The sequence below is a fragment of the Lycorma delicatula genome, chromosome 6 (genome assembly GCF_047948215.1).
Source record: "Lycorma delicatula isolate Av1 chromosome 6, ASM4794821v1, whole genome shotgun sequence".
Lineage (NCBI taxonomy): Eukaryota > Metazoa > Arthropoda > Insecta > Hemiptera > Fulgoridae > Lycorma > Lycorma delicatula.
The window spans coordinates 73,140,541-73,156,983 of NC_134460.1; the positions used below are offsets into that span (position 1 = coordinate 73,140,541).

Below are 16,443 nucleotides of genomic sequence, written 5' to 3' on the forward strand. Positions count from 1 at the left end.
CACAATAAGTTGTGCTTAAATGATAAAAAATTAGAAACTCAATATTGTTTTTTTTTTTTAACTTCTTTTCTTTAACCTTTCTGTGTATTCTTGTACCAAATCTCTGTTTATTTATATTACTGTGACTGATTTATATTAAATCATTGTTTATAGAATTTTATTTATATATAATAAAGTATAAAAATCTGATGTGGACAACACATGACTTTCTTGTACGCCTGTTAAATTACATTTACACACTTTTTTTAAATGAAAAATACATAACATTTTATTTCATTAACCCTTTGATCAGTGAGTTATTCTGTGATAATTGAGCCCCCAATAGTGAGTTTTTAAAAAAATCAAAAATGATTCTTTATTAACTGGTTGTATGAAAAAATAAGATTTTGAAACAATTTTTTTAAATAACCCCTTTAATCAACCAAATTTTTTACATAATTTAACACAGAAGTATGCACATCATATGATGTGAAAGAAGTAACAGAAGATGTAAACAGTCAATATTTCAAAATAATATATGCCCATGTACAGTAGAAACATACAAAAACAATAGAAATATATCAAAATGTAAAAACAACATAAATTAGTTACATGGTCAAAAAAGCTTTTGTGTATGATAATCTTGGAAGCATGGGTGAACACAAAGTTTCAGTATTGCATTCTTCACACAGTACGAACATCATATGATGAGCATGAACAAAGACATGAAAACAAGCTCTAACGGATGAGTAAAATGGTAGGAAAAAATTCCATAATACTCTACAGATAGCAGCACAATCCAGAGTACCAAACATCATATGACGTTTTCACTGAACAATATACCAAAAACTCAATTGATGCGCATACTGAATGTGTCTCTGTTTCTAAGGCACATCATATGATGTGTATCCTGATCAAAGGGTTAAAAACTTCTGATTTTTTTTTTTTGTTATTGAATTATTCATCGTAAAACTTTTTTTACAATGAGAGGTTAATAATTTAATAAATTAATAAATCTATATATTTCAATTTAAAAAAAAAAAAGTTAAAAAAAAGGTGATGAAGTCTGATTCTAACCAATGTGCCTGCCCCCTAAGATCCAAATAATTCATTAATTAAAATTTTATTTCGCTATGACTCTGAAACCAATGAAAATAGGTACCACTTATGATATATTGTTGAAAAACTCTCAATGGGGGCTTATTACAGCAGTTAAGAAAAAGTAAATAAACCCAAATTTATTTTTAATTTTGGGCTTTTTTGGACACTTGATTCAGTCAATTGCAATCAAAAGGAGAGGTGCACAACTACATGTTACAATAGTCCTAAATGCAAAATTTCAACATTCTACGGCTAATTGTTTTTGAGTTTGCGAGACATACATACATGGGTCAAACCATTTGAAGTGACCCAAGGGTGGGTGCTTGACAAATTCAAAAAAAATTGAAACTAACCCACTTGTTTACTTCATTTCTCAGGACCTTAAAACTATTTTTGTGTAATTTTTAATTTAAGCAGTTTACTTGTGGTGGCCGTTTTTATTACGGTGCGCACACTTATTTTTGTGATTGAAAGGGTTTACGGAAAAATTCATAACTAAAAAACTATTGGTCCTGGAAGAATGAAAAAAAAGAAGCAATTTATTCATATTTTTTCAAGATAAAAGATTGTCCACTGGTTTATTTACCTATCTCTCTTCTTTCTATGAGAAGATTACCAATAAAGTTGAACATGAAAACTGGTGAAATTTCATTTTTGGTAATTTTTTTTTAGAAGCAGGGATGGCAGACACAGTATAATATACTTACCCCTACAGGTAAACTGCTTAAATAAAAAATAAAAATAAAATTTTAATGTCCTGAAACATGTAGGAAACAAGTGGGTAGATTTCAATTTTTTTTTAATTTATTAAGCTACCACCTTTTTTTTGCGACACCAAATGGATTGACCCCTATACATACATACATACGTACGTATAGACGTCATGTCGAAACTAGTCAAAATGGATTCAGGGGTGGTCAAAATGGATATTTCTATTGAAATCTGGAAACCTGAATTTCACGCAATGAAAATATTTCCTTTATTTTGTACAAGGAAGTAAAAAACAAATTTTAATTATAGAAATATAATATTATTGTGCTTAATCTGGATTCGTCTCTGTAAGCAGTGGTACATATACATATTTATTGAAAAAAAAATCATCAGCTTTTGTAGATTTTTTGTTGAATTTGTTGATTGATATTAAATAGGCTTAATTCCCGGTTCATGGATGCCATTTTTCAGATTTTATTCTTCATCCTTTTTTTTCTCTTGGGTAAATCTGTATGTACCAAAACTCCTGAGGAACCCCCAAGAAAAATATTTGTAACAACTTGAAGATACCTGACTAGCTGCTGAATTTGAATAATAAGTCATGTCGCAGTTGCAACTGCTATATTGTAGTATTTGTGTGTGCTTCATACTGTTTTTTATTTTTTGTGAGTAATTTTATTGAAGTATTTATCACCAATATCTGACCTCAAAGTATACACTGTATATGTAAATGAGGTTCGATCAAAATATTTGTGTGAATTGAAGATAAAAAGATAACAGAGGACCATGTCTGTTGAACATAGTTTATTTGGTATTATTACTATTATGGAGTTACTTTTGTTCCGAAAATTTCCTGGTCAAGTAATAAAATGTGAAGTGGTGAATCATCACAGTGTGATTATTCTTCCATAAATCTTGTAAAAACAACATAAAAGTTCAAATAAAATTCATTGTTGACCTAACCATTTCTTGGTAAAAATTCATGGAATCTGTGATACCCATAGTAAACATTAAGAACACTTTTATTGAGTTTGATGAACTTTTTTCTCAGTCTTTCTTGGTTTTAGCTTCCATTGAAATTTTCCATTTATTTTTTCCACTGTCTTAATCACGTGACATGATTTGTCATCAGTTATGACATGTTGGAACGGTATCGGGTCATTAGTGAGTGTTTCATTTTCCTTGCACTTAATTGATTTAGTTCAGAATTTACCAGTTTTTTAATTGATTTTGCTATCATATTGTACTCAAACAACCTGTAAAAATTATTAACCATACAAGATACCAATTTCCTCAACTGTAATATTTTCCTTTACTTCTTTTTCATCAGCGATTCATATGCTTGATGTCCCAGCTCTATTATCATCATCATCATTATAATGCTTAACCAATTAATAATCATTTTAAAAGCGCTTGTATAATTTATAAACTTTACATTTTTGTATTCAAAATTAAAAAGCCGTTTTGGATTATTTTCACCATATTAGTACCTTAATCTCATTTTTACTCAAAATTTCAGCTTAATTTTTACATTCCATCATAAAATATTACAAATAACTGAACACAACACAATGTAACATGGTCAGTTGACTATGCAACATAGCTTTCATTCTTAGGAAGAGAAAAAAGTACATTTAATTTGAAATCATTATGGAGTTAGTTTTTGGTTAAAAATTCCTAAACAAATGATGAGGTATGAACTACAAGTTATACAGATGTAGGTAGTTATTGAAGACAGGAATACCAACAATATAAAACATTTTCTCCCTCTTAGGATACTTAAGGTATTAAAGTAATTCCGTGGAACTGTTTATCAAACATCATAATCTTGTAGAAGACGCTACCTATTCTGATTGTACAATAGAAAAAATGATTTCAGTAAATTGGAATTCAATGTATAAATTTCATTACTCATGTTTTTACTCCACTGCACTTTTGATTTGAATGCAAGTAATGGTTTTTCCTATTTTCATAGACAATATTTGTGCTACAATTTTTATTATTATTATTATTATTATTATTATTATTATTATTATTATTACTGATTTGTTATATTAATTTCAGGAGCACCTGTGTGTTCTTCAGTTCTGTTTGCCCAATATCCATAAGCTGTCGTCTCTTCTTGCATGATTTCTACCCAGTTTTTCTTTCTTTATTTTTATTTTTTTGAATAATATCCACCTTTATTTCATTCTCAATTCTTTTTTATCTTTATTTAGTTTGTTCTCTTAACTTGTAACATTTTTCAACTCTATCACTTTTCAAAAGGTAATTCACTTTCATGTAATTTTGTTTTAGTTTCTTCAAACAGTTAATTGAGTTTTTTGTGATTATAATCAGAGCAAATTTTATTTTATTACTGTTTCTGTAATATAATATATTATGTGACATCATCTTTTTATGAATATACTAATAATAGCCAAAAAAATCCCATGTCCATGTTATTGCAGCTGTAATGACTGTAAGGAAAGGCTTATTCCAAACTCATTAGGATATAAAGTCAGTATGCTAAATTCTTGTTCATATACTCCTGGCTTAAATATATTTGGGCTGTATTTGAATTATTATCTTAACAAAATATAGATTTTGTAAAGAAAGTACTTTAATTTGTATAGCCCTGTTTTTAAAAATGAATTAATTTAGTAACCTAGTTAATGATAAATTGCTTTTGCCCTAAGAGTTGTTTTATTTTTATACCTTCTCTGAATTTAATTGAAATAAGTTTGTTGTTGCTGTTACAAATAATTTTGAACAAGTTATTAAAGTATTTATTTCTCTATGTTTAATTAACTTATTTGAAAAAGTGTGTCATGTATATTTTATATGTGTGGAAGCACATCGTGTACAGAAAGAGCTTGTTTTCATAATATATGGCTTCTATAGATTTATAAATTGTTAAAAATTTCTTTTCCAGAAATCATGAATTATTGTTTTAGCTTACTAAGATTTTTAACAGTTTTTTCTGTTATTTTATTTTCAATTTACTTCATTATTCTCTTTACCCAGTCATTTATTTCTATAGATTATCCTTCATCATAACTTCAAGTAGTCATTGACACACTCTAATGCTGACACACTTATTTTTCATTTAGTTAAAATTTCTGATGGTACCTTACCTTGAACTGAACACATTTATACAGCTTCCTTCTATCTCTTACTCATTTTTCTCATCTTATTTTGTTACTAAATTTTTGTCTCTTGTTCAAGGACCAAAGTGATTTATTTATCCATGAAAAAGTGAAAAAAAAAGTAAATAAATAAAATCATTCATATGTTTTCATTAGTTATAAATTAAGTGATGTGCAATCTTTAAATACACTATTTATGCTGATGTTTCCTCTTCCTCAGCATCTGGATCTATGAAGATAGAGTAGCTGAGTCTTCTTTTTAAAAAAAAATTAATCAGATTTCTACTAAATTATATAACAATATTTAATGAATGAAGTGTTCTGAACAAAAATATTCCAGTAGTGCCTTATTTAACTATTGAACATTTTTTATTAAATATATTATGTAATACTTATGATGATAAAAAAAAGAAAATGAAAATCATTTGAATATTTTGACATTGTTTTAATAAAGGCGTGGTCATGAACATGGAAGCGGTAAATTAGTGAAAATATTGATAAATATTTAAAAATATAATAGTTTCAAAGAAAATTCAGAATTTATAAAGAAAGCTTGAATAACCAATTGAGTATTGGTGACATGACTATTGCATCCAGTCCAAGCTCATTTTGTGCTTCAAGTGTTTGCATTAATCTTTACTCAGATGTTTTACCTTTATTTGATTCTAGTAATTCAGTATTTTATTTTAATATTAAATACATTGATGTATTTGTTCTGAAATTGAATTTTTATTGATCGATGTAAAGTGTAAATCTTCAGTTATGTATGATGGACTGTTTACATAATTCGTCTAGTTTGTTTAGATATCTTTATTATAGTTTCATATTGAATATTATGAATAGGCTGTAGATTTAACTTTATAAATTTCTTTTTTGTTATTATTACATTGTTAATTTGCTTACTATATTAGGCAGTGAAATAGAAAATCTGTTGGATTCAGGTACTTAATTGTCTTGTTATGAAAGTAATTTTCTAAATGAAATAAATGATTAGGTGATACTAAAATTGATAAACAGTTTTTACTGCCAGTTCTGGAAATTAACAAAATTAAACTAATTTGTTTTGACGGTACATTATAAGCTGTTTTTTTGCTGTTTGTGACACTATGGAATAAAGGAAAAATTAACTTAATTTCTTTTTTTATTCAAATTAATGATATTAATAATTTAATACTTTAGGATATTATTCTACTTTGATATATATATTGCATTATTTCTGATAAACTATTTGTATAGATTTTGTTCTTTAGGTCTTAATTGTAAGAATTAGAAATGTGTGTCGGTTTAAAAAGCCCATAACTGTAGAATTTATGTCTTATTTTTTGCTCCATAAACATTTTATAATGTTTTTACAGAAATTTACTTTAATTTGTTGTTATATTTAGTTTCTTTTTCAAGCATTTGATTCATCCATTAAATTTACATCTCTAGGCGGTCATTACTGTTCTACGTCTGAAGAATGTGTGCTTAGTATGAATAAGAGTTCAAGTATAATATTTTATATTATATCTGCAAAGTATTCATAAAAAGTTGTTTTTCTTCAATAACCTATAAGATCAAATTTTAATAATTATTTCTTATTCAATTTACGTTTATTGTTATAATTTTCACAGATATGGTATTCAGACAAGATATTGTAAAAGTTAAACCTCCAGTAATGAAATTTTAATTTTTACTGCAATTTTCAATGTTTCAGGTTCAATTGTTCAAGAGTACGTTAATAAACCATATCTGTCTAAGAGAAATCAATTTCATTGTGATAAGTGCAACAAAGGATATAATAGTTATGTTGGGATTAGATTGCACAAAAGAGTTTATTGTGGTAAAAAGCCTAAACATCAATGTCCTGAGTGTTCTCATTGGTTCTATCAGTTTGGACATATGAAATCTCATATGACATTAGTACATAATATTGTTTTACCTCTAAAGAGAAAAAAGACTGTCTGTTTAGAATAAATTATGTTATATTAATTTATAATTAATGATGTAATATTTTTAAAAATAGTGTTCATAAATTGTGTCTTTCTTTATCTTTAAAAGAAATATTGTATTTGTTTTACAGTACATAATCCTTTATTATGCGTGAATTTTTTTTTTTTTTACAGAGTTTTAATTATTTATGTTCATAACCAAAAATGTTTTATTCCTTGTGTTATTAATATGCATATAAAACTGTCTACATTTATATGTCTCATAATTACTACAAGTTTTATTTTTATGACAGCAATTTACTGCTGCAAAGTGTTAATACCTTCTCTACAAGTTTAATACATTACAAAAAAAAAATTATGTTTTAGAAAATGTTTATTGAAGTGGCACAGTCTTTCCATACAAATAGCTGTTTGTTTGGGCCCTAGTTGAATCGTTGTTATAATGCTAATTTCTTTTCGATACTATCTTTAACTATTCTATTGTTGAGTTATAATTAATAGCACATCCTCATCTGGCAATCCATTAATGTAAAAAGTTACAAGTGCCTGTATTATATGAACAAGGTATGCAGCTGTACATGAACTGTAAATAAAGAGAGTTGCACTAAGGTATCTGAGCACTTTTGGAATGTATACAGGTCATTCAATCAATTTAGAAGATTACTTTTTTATAATTTTACTTAAAAATATAAAAATATTTATAAAAAAAAATAATAACAAAAGATGTTGATATCAGTTAATATTTTAATTGGACATTAGCTCATAGGTTAATGTAATCTATAAGATGATTATATTGCAGTATCTAATCGAGACTGTGGGTGGATAAATAACAAGTAAACAAAGAAAATTAGTTTATGATTTATTTAGATGAAGAGTATAAAATATCTTATGGCGCTAATGAAACAATATCTGCATTTTTGGAGAACTATAAACAGTATTTACAGTACTGCATGTACATGTTTGCATGTACTGAAACAGAACTTACAGTTAAACTGTGTTACTGTTAAATTGGGATATGTCATGTTTTATTAAAAACAAAAAAAAATACAGTTATTAAATGAAAAGAGAAATAAAAAAGGTGCTACTTAGTGTACAAGTCACCCATAATTTTCATCATTTGGATTCTTCAACTATGTTTACAGAAAATTTTTTTTATTAGCTTTTACTCAAAATTAAACAAAGTGGAATTAATTAAAGATTACATTAAGGCAAAATGTTATTAATGTTGTACCTGTAAAAATAATCTTAAACTTGTAATAAGGTCATTGACATTATTTTAATTTTTTTTAATATCTTTCCTCTCAGCTAAAGTTGAAATTTTGATATTAATTTTAGAGGAATACAGTAAAAATATAATATTTCATATAATCAAGTGGAAAAAAGCCACATATTGGCTGAATTAAGAAGGTTTATTTTATTTGCTTGGTATTATTTATGACTGTTTGATACAAAGATTTTTTATTGTGAAAATGAGTATAATTTCAGTGTTTTTTAGTATTATTTTTTTATTAAAAATATATTTCTTATAATTTTTTCTTAGCAGTTTGTATTTTTATTGATTTCACATTAAAAATGGGTGATAATAGCTTGCTTTGTAAAGTGAGTGTACCATTTTTTGTGTCGGAAACTAATTTCCAAATACTTTTTTAACTGTAAGGTTAATTATACAGTATTTCTAGTTTTTAGAGTGTAATCCCTTTGCAAGTTAAGGATCTTAGTGTATTGTTTCAGTGTTTGCATTTTGCAACAATTTTAAGTTTGGTTACCGTCTTTAATGAATACCAATCTATTGTAATCAATTTTCAACATTCTGATTCTGTAATATATTAATGTGCACATATTCATAAAATTTATATTCTTAAACTATAGTAGGAGTAACAATCATGTTTAGATTGTATCATATCATATTTCAGTTAAGCTAGTTTTTAGAAATCACTCAGTTTTTTAATAACTAAAATATGTGTGTGATTGATGTTAATATTACATCTATTTTAAAGAATTAGTTAAGTATTCAGAAAGCTGATTTGATTTCAGCAATGATCTTCATCAACTATTATTCAGCATTAACAACTTTACAAGATCATGAGTTAAGCAGTAGATCCTTTTCTTCCAGGAACTTCTATTAGAAGATTATGTTAAGTGAATTAGGTGATCAGTTTACTAAACAATTTTTTATGATAATTTAATAAAATTCCTGATCATTACAAGGGTACATTTTGCATGTATTCCTCATCAGTCTGGAACATACTGCAAGAAAAGAGTTTGATGATGTAATTAAATTGAGTTCTTAACCGATTTATCTAAACAAATTAGTTAATTGTTATACCCCAAAAATGTAAAAACGAATAATATTTTATCAAAATGTATAATTTATTATTTTTTAAAAACATTTAAAATGTTAACTTGATGAATATTTATTGTTTCCTTAGATAAATATTTCCTATAAAAATTGGCAGTGCATTATTTCACTGAAATCATTTGATTCTGTTAATTATTTTATAGGTGTTAGCAAAAATCAGCTGATCTTCCTGATTAAAAAAAAAAATTATTTCAAAAAATAAAATATATATTTTTTTGCGTATATCATATATATGTCAAAATACTTATTCACATTGAAAAGTGTAGCCATAAGTATTTTATTTGTTAGAGGTTAAACATTTGTGTTCCAAGCTAATGTATCATTAACTAATTCAAATAAAATTAACATTGCAGAATTAAAGTGAAAAATATTTAATTATAAAAGCCAGTCTAGCCAAATAATATTATAAATCCTGCCTGCAACATTAAGAGAAGTTGTGAGATAGTGATGTTGCTGCTTAGTACCTTCTTTTCCCTCTTTTACACAATATTCTTGTTCTTTTATTATTTAAATGTTTTTTCTTTAGTATCAAAATCATATATATATATATATATATATACGATTATTTAGTTCCCCTGGGACGTTCATAACCTATTTTACTTGTGAAAATAATGGAAAAAATTGATATAAACTTATGTTCTAAAATGCTTTGTTTGTGAGTTACGGCTAGTGAAAGATTTTGCTTAGATTTCAGCTACCCTGGTGAAAGGTCATACTGAAATTTTTAGGACATTAATTTAGGGTCAGAATTAGTCATTTGTTACAGGTTTTTGACCAGAAAAATTTAATAAAATAGATTCCAGAACTGTATCTGCAGTAGTTTTTGAGAAATTTGGGTGAAAACCAATAAACTGGGGTAAAAAACCCTGTTTTTGTATGTTTGATGTATAATAACTTTGTTTAATGGTTAATAAACATTTACAACTTTTAAACTAGACTTGTAGAGAGTTTAATTCTTAACAAAATGATATAAGATAAGTTTAACAACACAAAAAAAGTTAGAAAAATTCAAATTTATTTAGAAACAGTACACTAGACCAAAAAGTGCATTACGTACTAATTTATAATAAATTTTCAAAAATGAGCTTGTCATTTTCAGGACATTTCTTGGCACGCTTCTGTACTGATTTTTTTGCTCGTTTTATTTCTTCAGGGCTGTTCTTAAGTTGCTCAGCCGCATCTCTAATGTGGACAATTAATTCCTCTTGGAAATCTATTTTTGTTTTGTGTACAATATTTTTCATCCATCCCCAAACGCAAAAATCTTAAGGTGTTTAGATCAAGCGATCTTGGTGGCCAGGAATGTGGCCCTTCATGACTGATCCATTTCTCAGGGAAATGATGACTTAAGTGAGTGGAAACAGCACAAGAAAACTGGGTAGGTGCACCATCGTGCTGGAAGTATACTTTGCGTCTCGCACTAGAATTCAAGCAGCTGTGGCAGTTCTTTTTGAAGAAACTGTAAGTAGACCTCAGCATTGAACAGTTGTTATTAAGAACGGTCCAAACAGCTGATTGTGAAGAAGGCTGCACCATTCAGTGACGCTTAATCAGTGTTGAAAATTGCCTTCCCTGTTTCATGAGCATATTTACTTCTGTCCATGTTTGCTCATTGCACAATTTGTTGATGCCGTCTTGAATGAAATTTGTCTTGTTGGTAAACAAAACACTTGTAGGGTTGTCGATTTGTATTCCATCAGTTACAGAACTCAAGCGAATTGGACCGTCTCCTGAGTGTAGATGTTGAACTGACTGTTTCTGATAAGGATAAAACTTGATTTGTTTAGGTGCCCTCCAAACCATTGAAGGCAAAACTGCAATTCACTTAGAAAGATGTTGTGTACTGCCACCTGGACTGCGCTGAACTGCATCAATAATAATTTGATTCAAAAACAAACTACTTCAGATACAGTTCTGGAACCTATTTTTTTAATTTTTTTTTTCAAAGAACTTGCTTGTTTACCGAAAATTGCTAAAAGTTACATTAATTGTTTTGAGATCTGGAATTGTGTGATTCAGAAAACGTATTTTATATTCTACTGCAGCAGCCGTAGCATTACCATTTCACACACACAAAATGAATACCATAGCAATGTATTGCTTTACTGTACTTCAATGTTAAACCGATCATTTTCAAACTAAAATTCATATTAAACCTTCGCTAATGATAGCACAGTTCACTGTACCTGATACACTTAATGTACCGTACAGAATGGTTAATACCATACAGAAGGATTAATACAGTATTGCACATTGTTGATCAACTGTTGTTATTTTATTGCCAACGTTGAGATAATGATCTTTCAAATAATTTATTGTACTTCTGCCATTAATAAAAAGATTATTATCTAAGTAATTTTTATTTATTTATTTATTTCTATTTTACAATTGTATAATTTCCAGTTGTTTTTTAATTTTTTAACAGTAGATTTTGTTTTTACAAGTTTTTCATGTCACCAAAAAAGAATTAGGTTTTTGTTTACCTTAAATAAAGTACTTTTCTGAAAAATGTAGTATGTACTGTTTCTAAATAAAGTTCAAATTTTTCTAAATTTTCTTAGTTATTTTTCAACATATCTTATACCAGTTTGTTTAGAATTGATTTTTCTACAAGTTTTGTTTAATAGTTTTATGTATTTATTACCTATTTAACAAAATTATTGTACGTCAAACATAAAAACTGGATTTTTACTCCAGTTTATTGGTTTTCACCCCAGATTTCTCAAAAACTGCTGCAGATATGGTTCTGGGACTTATTTTATTCAATTTTTTCAGGCCTAAAACCACAAGAAATCACTAATTTTTCCCCATAATTTCAGTAAGATCTCATTTCACCAGGTCGAAAATCCCCAAAATCCAAGCGAAATCTTTCACTGTGTAACTTGCAAACAAAGGATTTTAGCACATATGTTTATATGAACTTATACATTATTTTCACGAGTAGAATAGGTTATGAAAGTCCCTGGATAACTTCCTGATACATTCTGTATATGTATAATGGATTCACATTGTTAACAGAATTTAAAAAAAAAATCAATTACAAATAATACAATTTATCAATTAAAATCGAAATTGTCCTTTTTTTTCCTTTGTGCTATGAATCATATGCTTTTACATATTTGCCTCTGTTCTGAAATTCTATTTTTGTGTGTTTGAATTAATTATGCTTAACAATACCATATGTCTCGCCTTCATTCTGCTATCCACTCTCTTGTATTTTATACCTGAAAATTTCCAAATATATTTCATTCTAATACTTTACGTTCTTTACTTTTATTACATTCATGTTACATTACTGCTTATTATTATATACATTATATATTACTACATTATTATAACATTTATATATTGTTACTTACTATTACATTACGTATTATATTCACTTATATTACATTTTTCTTTCATTACATTCTAATACTTTTTTTATTATTTTTAATAAGATAGATTATTATTTGTGAACTGTTTTTCTTTATGACTGGTATTGGTTAGAAATATTTTCCTTCTGAAATTATTCTTTTCCTTAACCATTATGTTTTTCTTTTCTTTGAGGGGGGAGGGTTAATCAGTTGTGATTATGTTGTCGTGTAATAAGAAATTTGAAATCGGTTTTCCTTATACTCTTACATTCATTTATGACTGCATGTAAATTGTGGTTATCAGTAACTGAACTTAGTTATTTTTTTTTTATATTATACGAGGCTCGGCTGATAAATTTTACACATTTAAGCATAGCATGGGAATGAAAAGAGATGAAATAAAAAATGAATAAAAGTACAATACTTTAGCTACAAAATGCAGTATTTATTTTTCAATATAATCCCTTTTTACACTGATACACTTTTCCCAGTATGTGACAAGTTTTTGCATTCTGTCACTGAAGAATTGTGGTGGTCTTTCTTAGTTACAAGTGGCCACAGTTCCTTTACCTCATTGTCAGTAGTGTAATGATTACCTTTGAGGTCCCTCTTGAGATGAGGGAAGCAGTGAAAGTCGCATGGAGCCAAATACGGCAAGTATGGTGGATGCGGAATAGGCTCAAACTTCAGCTAGTGGAGAGCCATTGGAGAGTTTGCACGATACCCATTATGCACAGATTTTACAGTAACTCAGTTGCTCGATAATATGGCTTACTCCTTCTTTAGATATCCCTAACTGAATAGCAATGCGTTGCTTGGTGATTCGCCAGTCACTTTAAAGCAAATCGTCCACCTCCTTTCAATGTTTCTCATCAGTCACAGAAACTGGTCATCTGCTTTGAGGTATGTCCTCAGTTGCCACTCTACCAGTTTTGCATTCATGAAATTACAATGCCCACCTGTTCCACAGTACTCCTGTCAACAGTTTCACTACCGTAAACTGCTTTTGAATGTCGAAAAATATTAATAGGATTCACACTTTCTGCCTCTACAAGTTCGATCACTGCACGCTATTTTAATTGTGTTGATATATTGGCCATATTTGACTCCATTTTAACTACTACTGAAAACAAACTGTTAAATGGAATTCAACGCATTATAGCATGTTTGTAGAGGGGGGATTTTAGCTATCATGTGCTACCATGCCCAACTTGATAGTATGTCTCCATGTAGCACGCTGGTGTGCAAAATTTATTAGCCGAGCCTTGTAATAATGTTTTAAAATAGTGTTGATTGTGTTAGTTTGAAAATGATGAATACCAGAAAATGAGCATTAATTTTTTTTACAATTCACCTTCTTTTTTATTTTATTTAAATTGCATTTTAAATGAGTGCTTATTGGTACAAAAAAAGAAAAGTTGTACTTCGCAAAATATCTTTTGTAAAAAATTCATTTCCATTTGTAACACAAGAAATTTTAATTTAAAAATTAAACTTTTAAAATAAAGTTAATTTTTTAAAAATTTCATCTGGTTCATCATTTTATTTAAGTTAGTGAGATATTTGAAATTTCTAATAAAATTTCATTATCATGTAATGTTCATGATAAAATCTTTCCCCCGTTACTAATGAGGAAGAAGGAAGCAAGTGAGTGTATCTCCATTTATTATAGGTACTGTGAGCGTGCTACATTTAATTATTAAATTTATTATTTATGAAAACAGTCTTGCAAAATTTTATTTGCGACTTGTCAGATTCAAGCTGGCTGCATGTCTTTACCTGAATTTAATTTAATTATTACTTTTATACAGTTTTAGATATTATAATCTATGCATACATATAAAAGTTATTGTAGAAATATGTTTTGATGTTTTTTGACAAAAATATTGCTCTGAAATAAGTGTAAAGTAAGCAGTTATATTTATGAAACATGGGTGCCAAAGAAATTGTACAATCTAAACATTCATATAGTTTTGATGATTACTTCAGTGGTTAGGATATTAATTTAAAAAGTATAATATGCCAGAGAAATCATCTATGTGTATGTATAAGGGGGTTTTTGTGAGAATGAGTGAGCTTTAAAGTTAGTTTTATTACTAATAAAGACATAAAAAGCAAGTAAAGTTGGTGTCACAGTCATGATCGATAAGGAGCTCATTGTTGTTCTAGCTTCCAGTGACCAGACTAGTCAGCTGGCATACAGTTTGATCAGCATAACTACTTTACTGTTACTTTCTTTATCAATTGATCTCCCATTATATTCTCTGCATTTTTTTTTATTTTTAATCACAGTGTTATCAATATTATTGTGTTTATGCTTGTTGTAAGGAAGTAAAAAAAGAAAAAAATGAAAACCAGTAGTCAAAGGGAAAATACAAGCCACAAGAAAAGAGAATATACAGAATATTTAAGGAAGAATGTAGAAAATTAAAGACATAAAGCAAAGAATTCGGCTGACATTCATAGTATATAAACTGGCTGATTTGGTAAAGTGTAATAATTTTATGTTAAAATTGTCATTACTTTGTTTAGTATAGTGATAACCAAAAATACAAATATAAGTAAGCAATGATTGAAATGTTAAGTGATAACTCATCTATGAAAATAAATAAAAGTTTAAATAGATGTATAGGAAGTGTATTTTTATGTAATATTAATATTTATGTAATAATTTTTTTTATGATTACATGACAGTTATATCTCGTGCGATTTAACTGAATTGTTTTTAACAGGCCAGTTTGTCCTTTGAAATCGTTTAAAATAATTATGTTCATAATAATACTAACATTGACAATTTTAGCATTGACTTATTAAACTCTGTTCATATTATTTAATTAAAATTGGGAAGGAAATATGAAGAAGAGTTTAAAACTAAAAGGCTTTAAGGTACGTATTGAATGAATGATGAGTGCATAAATTTGCATGCAATTCAATGTTTAGATATAAAAAAAACAAAATTTAGTAATAGAATGACTTGAGAATTACAAGAAAAGAGGTCATTTGTGTTTGGGTTTTACATTTTACAGCATCTTAATTCTGAAATTGTTTAAAAAATTTGTGTTATTTTATATTTTATGTTTTTGTAAATGTTCTATTGTACAATTATATTTTATAAATAAGGATATGGAATAAAATGAAATTCTAACGAATTGAGTTGTTTTTCTTTCAGTGGCTGGTGGTGATGGTACCCAAGTATCATCTGGTGGTCAAGATACAAAGTACAGCTGTGTTTCGTGTAATAAAAATTATAAATGTTATCAGGGACTATTTGTACACAAGAAGTATTACTGCGGTAAACAGCCATCATTCCAATGTCCTTATTGTAATAAAATGTTCTATCAGAGTGTCAACATGCGATCTCACATGCGATCTCATACGTCATTAAACAACAGCATATACCAAAATATTACATAAATTTCAATTTTTTTTATTTATACTTTATTTTTTTAAATTAAAAGTTATTTTTAATAATTAGTAGGTTTAGTAGATGTTTTTGTACTGTATAATTGTATTAAACTTGTTAGGATTATTGTTAATATTAATAATACATTTTTAAATTCTATTTTGTCCCATTATATTATATTGTAAATGAACTATATTTACATCTTGCAACCGAGATTGATCTTAAAAGTAAAATTGCATTTATTTTAATTTTTTATCAATAGGTAGAAATATGTTCGTTCACCTAGGAATAAATAATGGGAAAGCCATCTTATGTTACCATTCTTTGCCAGTAAATCTGCAATCTGCTGTAATGCTGTTGGATAAAATTAGATACATTTACTTTGGATTTTGCATGACTTATTGTTTTTTGCCAGTGATTGGAATGCAGTCAATGACTGATTCAATTAAACTTTGATTTTTGCATTAAATATTTT

At 27.7% G+C, this 16,443-nt stretch overlaps 1 protein-coding gene across 3 annotated transcripts in view; it reads left to right on the plus strand.

Moving 5' to 3' along the window:
- LOC142327137 (uncharacterized) overlaps positions 1-16,443 on the plus strand; it is a 599,916-nt gene that overhangs the window by 559,800 nt on the left and 23,673 nt on the right. The window contains exon 5 of one of the 3 annotated variants that reach the window (XM_075370046.1): positions 6,616-6,887. The exons of the other annotated variants lie outside the window; for them this stretch is intronic. Within the exon in view, the coding sequence (XP_075226161.1) occupies positions 6,616-6,875 (260 nt within the window). The 3' untranslated portion in view covers positions 6,876-6,887. Of the gene's footprint in view, positions 1-6,615; positions 6,888-16,443 lie in introns of those variants that run through there. 3 annotated transcript variants of the gene reach the window in all.